This window comes from Amphiprion ocellaris, chromosome 19, assembly GCF_022539595.1.
Source record: "Amphiprion ocellaris isolate individual 3 ecotype Okinawa chromosome 19, ASM2253959v1, whole genome shotgun sequence".
Taxonomy (NCBI): Eukaryota; Metazoa; Chordata; class Actinopteri; family Pomacentridae; genus Amphiprion; species Amphiprion ocellaris.
In genome coordinates this window covers 28009015-28019021 of record NC_072784.1, presented here as the reverse complement: position 1 = coordinate 28019021, position 10007 = coordinate 28009015, and the positions used below count along the sequence as shown (strand labels likewise).

General features: G+C 40.1%; 1 protein-coding gene across 4 annotated transcripts in view; it reads right to left on the bottom strand.

Annotated features, from left to right (window-relative positions):
* Window positions 1–1031: 1031 nt before the first annotated feature.
* The window catches only part of LOC111581537 (E3 ubiquitin-protein ligase RBBP6), a 28808-nt gene continuing 19832 nt past the window's right edge, over window positions 1032–10007 (bottom strand). For 2 of the 4 annotated variants that reach the window (XM_055005360.1, XM_023289749.3), the window contains exons 15-19: window positions 8644–8928; window positions 8113–8256; window positions 5070–7154; window positions 3001–3112; window positions 1033–2776 (exon numbers count right to left, since the gene is read on the bottom strand). In XM_055005360.1, the coding sequence (XP_054861335.1) occupies window positions 1631–2776; window positions 3001–3112; window positions 5070–7154; window positions 8113–8256; window positions 8644–8928 (3772 nt within the window). In that variant the 3' untranslated portion in view covers window positions 1033–1630. Of the gene's footprint in view, window positions 2777–3000; window positions 3113–5069; window positions 7155–8112; window positions 8257–8643; window positions 8929–10007 lie in introns of all 4 variants that reach the window. The other 2 variants (XM_055005361.1, XM_055005359.1) reach the window with 2 other exon arrangements.

The following is a 10007-nucleotide window of genomic DNA, read 5'->3' as shown; positions in this document are numbered from 1 at the left end:
TGGAAATAAATGCTAATTTACATTTTTGGTCACACAATGATGACGTTATGGAGCCCTACAATTCAGGCACAAACTTAAACTGTTGAAACAGATTTAATACTTTACAGAAGATAATTTGGGACTACCTAACACGTAAAGGAACATATCTGACCGCCAAATACAATTTTTTAGCATAACATACTACTTTAATAAAACAAATTGATCTGTTTTTCTATACCTGACATAAGCTAGCTAATTTTGCATCAGGACAGTCACATCAACTTAAGTTAGCTTAAAAGAGCTCAATGTTATACACCAAGTTCAACACATTCATAACAATAAAATATTTTAAAGCAACTTTCTACTTGAATAGTGTTTCAGCTTTGGCATTTCTTTCTTTGGAACATCCAGAAGCAGAATAACGAAAACACTTCGCCTAACATGTTCGGCCACATTAGCTTAGCATGCTCAGTCAATATGGGCATTTCTAACGTACATATTAGCATCAGGACAGTTACTTCAACATAGGTTAGCTTAAAATAGATCAATGTTATCTATCAAATTCAACACATCCATAACAATAACATATTTTAAAACAACTTCTTACCTGAGTAGTGTTTCAGTTTTGGCATTTCTTTCTTTAAAACATCCAGAAGCAGAACAACGAAACAGTTCGCCTAACATGTTCGGCCACATTACCTTAGCATGCTACGTTAATATGGGCATTTCTGAAGTCCATATTAGCTTAGCATGCTATCGCTTGCTAAATGGCGCTATGCTGCTTGCATGGCTACAATGCTCTCAGATGGCAATTCAGTTAAAAGACACTCAAAAAAAAAAAAATACAATTTCATAACATTACTGAACAGAATATTAGTATTAACTTATATGTAGGTATGTTTAAATGGCACTGACAAAAAAAGCAAATTTAGTATCTCTGGAGTCTCAGGTTTTTTGCATTATCACTTTACCTGTAGTATAGTAGTATACAGTAGTATAAGTTACTGTGTATATATAAAAATACATTTCTACTGTTATTTACTAACTTGTCAGTGGTCATCCAGAAAGAAAAAAAACACAACATTTTTATGGATATTTCTTTTTATTTCCTTCAAAACAGGAAAAATTAAACTTTCTTCTGGTAAATTATCTATCCATCCAGCAGTTATTTTTAGAATAAACATTTACAAAATTAAAAAAAAGTAAGACAACACAGAGGTTGAAATCATAAATATTCACAGTATCTGTTTTTAAATTAATAACAAGCTCTTTTTCACAATCCTCTGTATGTATCCCTGTGCTCCTGTTATAGGCAAATCAAATTACTGACTTCTTGTCAAAATGTAACATCCCCTTCATTCACACTGTAACATTGCAGGTTCAGTTATAATGATATACAGCTGCTGGCAGCCCTGAGCAAGTCGTGTGCAAATTCCTTGACATTTGATTTCATTCACATTCATTTTTGTGTTTTGTATAAGGTGCTTTTCCTTTGAGCATTTTTGGTTGATGTATATTAGATATGACATCTTAAGGTGAAACAAAAAGCATCCTGGGCAAAAATAAAAGTGAAAAACAAAATAAAACCAGGCACCTTTTGATCAGAGAAAGGAAAAACATCAAGTAAATTTCACTCATGACTGAGTAGAGCTTAGTGCCGTCCTCCTCTTTGCTTTTCTTGCATTAAATCTCCTTCCTCCATCAGCTCCTGTCTCTTCTCCTTTTCGTGTTTTCTTTCCTTCTTGTTCCTCTCATTTCTCTGGTTGTCTTTGCTGCTCTGGCTTGATGAGCTGCTGCTGCTGCTTTGGCTGCTGCTTTGGCTGCTGGGCCTCTCTTCTTCCTCCACTTTATCATCCTCATCTTCCCACCAACTACCTCCGGCCACCATCTCTTGATTTTCTCTCTCCCTCTTGCCTTTTTTCACTACCTTATCCACCATGTTCACCTTCCTCTCTCCTCCCTCTACCTCGCTGTCATTTCTACTTTTGTTCTGCATCACTCCCCAATTAGGGGACCTTCTCTTAGGCCCTGCAGAGGATTCAAAGAGGAGCAGGTCTCTCCGCTTACTGTGGCTGAGAGAGGAGGAAGGTGGAGATGGGTGGGTCCCTGCTGATCTATCTTGGTGGCTGGAGTTCCCTGATCGCTCTTGGTAACTACCATAGTGGAAATGGTCTTCGCTTTTGGATTCCACATCTCGGTATGGTCTGTGGGCACTGCGATCAGACAGGTCGGTAGCTCTGCTTGTTGTACTGTTTCTGACAGTGGAGAACTTGCCGCTGTTGCTGCCCTGATTGCCTTCTCGCTGACTGTCTCTCTTCTCTTTGTGTTGCGACGGTGAAATGGAGTGAGATGAGGAAGGAGGATTTCTCCTTTGCTTTGAGGCAGAGCTGCTGCGATCCCTCTCTCTCTCCCCATCTCTCCTCCTCTCTTCCTCCTTAGTTTCTTCTTTTGATCTTTTGCTCTTGTTCGATCTCTCCCTCACTCTTTCTCTATCCCTCTGCCTCTCTCTCTCTGAACAGGAGGTGCTGTCAGTTCTGTTTTTGCCACTAGAGGGAGCCACACTCCTGTGCGACCAGGACGAAGTGGCGTTTTCCTCTTTCTCCCTGTCCCTCCCTCTCATCATCACTCCATCCCTGCCTCTCTCTGTTGACCTCCGTCTCTGTTGTTCCTTGTCTGCCCCTGTCTCCTTATTGGTCACTGATGGTTGAGGTAGAGCCACAGGAGAGACAGTGTGAACTCTGATCTCTCCTTCATCCTGCTCTTTTTTGCCTTCGTTCCCCCATTTGGAGCGAGGCACCTGAGAAAAAGGGGTAAAATGTGACTCAGACAACATGCAATTTTTGTTTGTGCATGCGCCACTTATAGCAAGGGGTAATTACACAAGAAAAAAATGCTAAGAAATTCATACAGAATACAAATATTAGTAATTTTGTGCAATTCAAATGCTTTATTGATGCAACTTCCTCCACATGTTTAAAACACCCTGGTGGCCCCTTGTCTGACCCGGTCCAGCAGACACACCTGTATGAGTACATCTGCAGCTCGGTCCTCGGTGTTTTCCTCCAGAGTTGTCACCACTGTCCACCTCTCCTGATGGTCTTCACCTCCACAGCTGCCCACCACAGAGGCGCTACTGTATTTAACACACACGCAAACCAAGAGTTAAAAATCACGCTACATGGATGTCTTTCGCTGCGAGTTCTAATCGTAAGAAACTCTAATTCAGTGTAGGTGATTATGTGCTTACATTACAGGGTTTTAACTGAATTATAATATTCACATGACATGGCCGATCCACGTACACTAAAGGCAATGAGTCTCTGTTACTCGATTTGACAGACATTTTTGTTGTATTGCCGACTATGTGATAAACAAAAATGTCTATTATGCTTTATTCCAATTCACAAAACCGGTTACAAAATTAAGTTTCTAATTTTGGATGTCAAATTCCAAACATTTTGGCACTTTTGTTTAGGTGCTGGCTATAACTTTTTTCGGGGGTGCCAACATTTCCTCTAGACAGGAAAAACCCTGAACGTAAGGCAAATAATGAACTACGTGGCAGAAAATGAAGGAACATCTGTTTAAAAACCTAATTGTCTGAGAAACTTTTCAAGCAAGACTGTCTGGTTCAGACTGCTGCTTTCCTTTGTTGGTGTAATTACTCTGCCAAGAACGCAGAGTTATGTGACGACTGGCATTGGTTTGTCCTTCTGTCGGTCAGCAACATTACTCAAAAATGTAAAAACGGATTTACATGAAATTTTCAGGGAAGGTTAGAAATGACACACAGACCAATGGATTAGATTCTGGCAGTGATGCAGCTTACAGTCTGGATCCACGGATTTGTTAAATATTTCTGTATCGTTACAAGATAGCAGCACAGCGTCACTGTAACTATGACAACAAGTGAACACTACATCAGCTGCCTGCAGACGATTACATGATTGCGACCCTACTGCAGACTTATTAGGACTTATCTGTTGGAAATGATACAAGGAACAATCGATTAAATTGTGGGGGTGTTTCCGAGTCCCATCAATTCCCGCCACCCGCTACATATTTAGGTCACGCGATTTGGTATCCGTACATAACGTACACATGTATAACACACGTGTGCTCAGCACAAGGTCATTTTGTTTGTGGGTACATCTATATGAAATGGCCACATTCTATGTTGCAGTGATTTCTGATCATCAATAACTAATAAACAAATGCTGCATTTCTACAAAAAAATGTTGCATTTCTGACAATGCCATATGGGGGAATGGACAGCCTTGGCGGAGTACTGCGCTCTCTGAGAGCTTTTCTTGTTGGAATATATTTTGGCTGTGCACTGACGGTCAGACAAAAGAAGACATCTGAAGATGATTTAAATCTGAAACTCATTTGGAGGAAGTTAGCTGTACAGCATTAGTTAACACAGTGTTCTATTTGGATTAAAACAAAACTGAAAACTTGGGCTTTGGGCTCAACATACGTCACTAATCTGGCTTTGTAGCGCACCCTTCTGGGCACGTGTGGCTGCCACATAGAGGTAATCAGCTGCAGTATGAGCACACAGGTTCAGTATTTGTACTACAGGAGAATGAATATATCTTTTTGTCTACACTCCTCTATTCCCTGTTCTCCTAATCAGTTTTGTTATGTGCAAACTTAACAAACAACACTGTGCCACCAGCCTTAAAGATAATGCTTAAGTGTTAATTAATCATTAAAGACCTCACATTTAATCAAATAAGGTGAATGGTAATTTTTTTGTTTTTTGAAAAAAGACACAAAAATAACAGAAAAAAGTTGCTCAAAAGAAATACAAGTAAATGAGTAACTGGGCATCTCCATGTACTGGAGTGGATAGTCTATTAAAGGAAAAACTTCTGCTTCTTCCAAAGATGATTTTTCTTTCTCAATTCTTAGTTGTTTTTTGAAAGGCAAGGCAAAACTAGTTTAATTGTCAGATTGATCAATAATGACACTGTTGATTGTTCATTAAAATACTGAAGTGCGTATTATTTATTGTCGATGTGGGAGAGTAGAATGAAGAATGTAGTAAAAGACGGTATAAAATGCAGATAGTTGGATAATCTGACCTGCCATCATCTGGTGTAGACTTAGATCCATCATGGTGGCCCTTTCTTTTGCTCCTCTGTGAGTTGAACCTCTCTGTATAGTCTGCTTCACCTCTGTTTTCCTTGCATGTGCTTTCTTTCTCTGTCTTCTCCTTTCGGGGAGTTGTGGCCAACCCTCCCATTTCCTCTTCTCTGCAGTCATCTCTCACTCTCTCTGTTTCTTCCCCTTTTCCCCCGACACTCTCCTCCACTCCTCTAAGTGCACAGTGCCATAAGTCAAAGTCCTCCTCCTCTATTTTGTCTTTTTTTTCTCCACTGTCCTCCTTCCTATCTGCAGTTTTCTCAAACACAAAGGTAGCTTTGTCCCACATCTTTCTTCTGTCTTCTTCTTCTGGTTTTATTTTAACTTCAGACAAAATCTCCTGGTCTCTGCTGGATTCTTTCTTTTCATTTACATCAGTTTCTATCTTGTCTTTGTTTAACTTCTCCTCCTCTCTAATAGCAGTGTGCTCAATGTTTTCCTGTGATTTCCCTGTAATGCTCTCAAAATAAGAGGGGTCCTGTTTATCAGACTTCTCCTCTTGCCTTTTTCCACCCAGGTTGATGTTGATGCTGATCTTCCTCTGAGGCTTCACCTCCATCCCTCCCTCCCAGATATCTCCCTCTGTCAGAGGCCATGTTTTCTTCTCTTTTTTCTTCTCCTCTTTATCAAGTGACTTCAGAGATTCACTCTTGCAGGTTTCAAGGTTCTCTGCAACTTCAGTTTTTAGGCATTTTCTGCCTTCAGGCTTAACAGAAAGACTACTCTCTTTCTCATTTCTCTCCAGGTTCTCCACCTTTCTTTTTCTGTTCTTCTCTGATCTGGAGTCAGGAGCTCTGCTGCCTCTGGAGGTTTCTTCTCTGTCTGTATTCATCCTGTCTGGCTCTCTCTTTCTGGGCTGTCTCTCCTCTTTATGTCTAGAGTCTGAATCTTTGCCTCTTCTTGATCCTTTCTCTCTTTCCAAATTCTTCTCTCCTTTGACTTTTCTTTCATCGTCTTTGTGTGAAGGTTTATTGAGCTTCAGCGGAGGTGATTCTGAGGCATCTTTGTCAGTTGCTTTGTTTTTTACTGGAGTGCCATCCTTACAGGAGCTTGGTCCAGAGCTCTTCCTCCTCAGGCCCTTTCTGCTGTCATCTGTAGAGTCAAGGGATGATGAGTCCTCTTCTCTTCCTTTGTCAACTTTCTTCATCCTCCTATGCTCATGTTTCAGAGTGCTAAAGTGCTCCAATTTTTCCAGTATCGGTTGCTTGTCGTCTGTGCTTCTGTCTTGCAGATCTACTTCCTCACTATTCCTTGTAGGTGTGATTGTCGGGCTTTTGTGCTTCCCAGTGCAACTCTGAGCTCCGTCTTCAGACGGTGTGGAGCGACCGTCACTGGACGACTGAGAGGGAGGAGAATGGCTGTCAGTAGCTTTATGAGACAGAGAGGAATGGCTGCCACTGGACGAATGAGACGGCGTGGAGAGACTGTCGCTTGAAGACTGAGACGGAGGGGAGCGACTGTCACTGGATGACTCTGACAAAGGAGACCGACCATCCATCCTGGCTGCGTGTTTACTTTGTGGTCGGTAGCGAGAATCCAAGTTAGCATGTGAATGATTTCTACTTTCTTCTCTGTCCTCCAACTGATGACAAGGAGGAGGAAAAAGATTTACGAAGGGAAGAGGTATCTGAGGGAAGTGGCCCACATAGCTGCTGAAATATTTCTCGTACCACTCTTTGTACTTCCACTGCATGTAGTTCTCTCTATCCAGGTCCTGCCTGCTAGTTTGATTTCTATGCTGGCCATATAGGTTTCTGGTTGAACCACTTCTAGACCCTCCTGACTCCCTCTCTGAGCACTCTCCTCGCCTCCTGGAGCTGTAGCTGCTCGAAGCCGACTTCTTGTTGTGATGGCGGTTCTTCCAGGGATCTGAAGGCGACTTGGACCTGGAATGGTAACCCACTCGGGGTGATGATGACGAGGACGGTGTAGGGGATCGTGAGCGTTTGTAACCAAAGGTGTAAGAGCAGGAGGGAGGAGATCGGGTCCGACGATCTCTCTGACGGGAGTAAGGGGAACGGGGTCTAAAATAAAAAAAAAAAAGATTCAGTCATTTTATGTGCCACACACATTTCAATGCATCATGGGCTTTATTATTTGTGTGTATCTAATTTCTCTTTTCATCTTATTAATGACAGGAAGGTAAAAATTGGGTACATGTTTTTTTTTTTTTTGAGACGGGGACACAATTCTAAATGAAGATGAAGCAAATCAGAAATATATAAAAGAAAGTATGTCATGTTATTTAAACCCAACAGCTCAACATTTCCAGGAAACACCATCCAGGACACATCAATTGTTCATTGAAAACTGGTTCATATTCTTTTCACTCTATTTTTAACCAGCTAAAATGTGGTTACAACATCGTGTCACAAAACGGACATTTTTATTTAACAATTTGATGGTTTGTTCAGTTTTAAGTCAAAATAGAGACACGATTGATTACTATGAAGACATTTCTTGTAACTCATTTTGCACTGATAGGTTGAATGTGGTCAATGTGAAGATGTTTCATATGTCACATTAAAGCAACCAGCAGAGACTCCAGAGAGTCCCAGGATCAATATTTTGTTGATTTTTCTCTGCATTTCCAGTCTTAGAGCTAAGCTAACCTGCTGCTAAAACTTTCTTTCATGCCAAATGCTGCATCACCTAAATTATTTACAGTCTTTTTATTTGCTGTGTCCCACTAGAGATGCCTTCATCTCAAGGTTTAATTTTGTATTTCTTTATGTTTGAAGGTTTTATGATTCTAAACTTAAGCTTTTCATAATAAAATTTCAAACATGTACATGGGTATCATGGTGCGCAATAGATAAATAAATGATGAGCAAATTCAAATAGAAAATCAAATTAGCATGTTAAAACGTTTTTGTAAATTTAGAAGATTTGCAATCCAGGGCGGAGCAAAGCTCCAAATGTAAAATCATTCTGTAGTCAAAACTGCAACCAAACATCTGTCTTAAAAGGGACCCAAAATACCTTGATTTGCTTTGGGATCGGGACCGGGAGCGAGATCCAGAGCGGCTCGAAGAGCGAGAGTAGGAGCGAGAAGATTTGGATTTAGAAGACTTTGAATTAGAATGAGAAGAGGGGCGTCTGTAGCTAGATCCTCTGTGAGGTGACCTGAGAGACAAAGAGAGAGGAGAGGGATATATTTTATCTTCAATTTATCATGTACACTATCCTGACAACACTTAGATACACACTACAAAGCTGCTAAAGTCACACTATAGTCAAATGTGTACGGGATTTCTGTTCTATTCAATTAAAAATATATTTTTTGATATTTGCTTTAACAGATGCAAATTTTATGAATGATATAAACATTTGCTGAATCCATACTGTAAGTAAATATGACCAAGACAAAAATGAGTGGAACATTATGCATTTAAAAACAAAACGTGTCCATCGTGTTTCTAAATAATGGTCAGCTGCACATTTCTTGGAAAACAATATAACACCCAGCGTCTGCTCAGAAAAAGACGCCCACCAGCCGAGTGCTTCGTGTACCTTTCCTTCTTCTTCCTCTGATACCTGTACCATTCCTTGGGGATGAGGGCAGGGATGGAGGAGGCGGAGGCTGGGGAGCAGAGGGGAGGGATGGGCGCACCCTGGGGTGTTGTTGGAAGCGTCCAGACGGGCGTGGCTGGTGGGTATCCAGGAGGGTAACTGCCGTGAGACTGGTGAGCTAGTAGGTATGTGTGAAAAAGGGGTGAGGGAAAGAGAGATGGAGGTGTAGCTGGATATGGAGAGGAGGATGATAAGGACGAGGGGTAACCTGAGGAGGAAGAGGAGCTGTGGGGAAGATACAGGAAGAGTAAGAGACATTAGTGTTGAAAGTATGGATAGAGTCAAATATACAACAGTGCCTAAACACACACATATACACACAATTCTTTGTACATTTAAAACTGTGCAATATCAAGTTTTCTACAAATAAAAGCATCTGAACAATATGGATAAAATCTGTGCAATATTTCTCTATCAGTATTTCTACTCATGAAAGGATCTGTTCAATATTATTTCTAAGTACAATATTATTATTTCAACATCACAGGAATTACGGCAATCTGAACTAGTATTTATGTACACTACCGTTCAAACGTTTGGGGTCACTTAGAAATGTCCTTAATTTTGAAAGAAAAGCTTTTTTTTCAATGAAGATGACATTAAATTAATCAGAAATCCAGCCTAGACATTGTTAATGTGGTAAATGACTATTCTAGCTGGAAACAGCTGATTTTTAATGGAATATCTACATAGGGGGACAGAGGAACATTTCCAGCAACCATCCAATAAAATATAAAATATGACATTTTTAATGACTAGAAAGAAATTTAAAAATCTCATCACAGTTAAGAATCCCAATATCACTCCATTAATTCATACATAGAGTCTGAAGGAGGGTTGATGGTTTCTCTCACATGTTCAAGCTGTAAACAGATACTGACAACTATTAACAACTGCTGCCTCATGCACTTCCTATTCATTTACCGAAACTGCACACTGTCATATATTTACATACAACTAATAATTTTTGCACTCTTTCAAACCATCAGCCACACTACTGTTTTTATAATTCTTAATACACCAAATCAGCTATTTTTTTTAAAAGAAAAAGCTATCCCACTGTTTTCATAGATACACTTGCATATATATACATTTGTCTTTACTAGATGGAATATATATACTACTAGTAGTCTGGGGTCACTTAGAAATGTCCTTATTTTTGAGAGAAAAGCATTTGTTTTCAATGAAGATAACATTAATCAGAAATACAGTCTAGACATTGTTAATGTGGTAAATGACTATTGTAGCTGGAAACAGCTGATTTTTAATGGAATATCTCCATAGAGGTACAGAGGAACATTTCC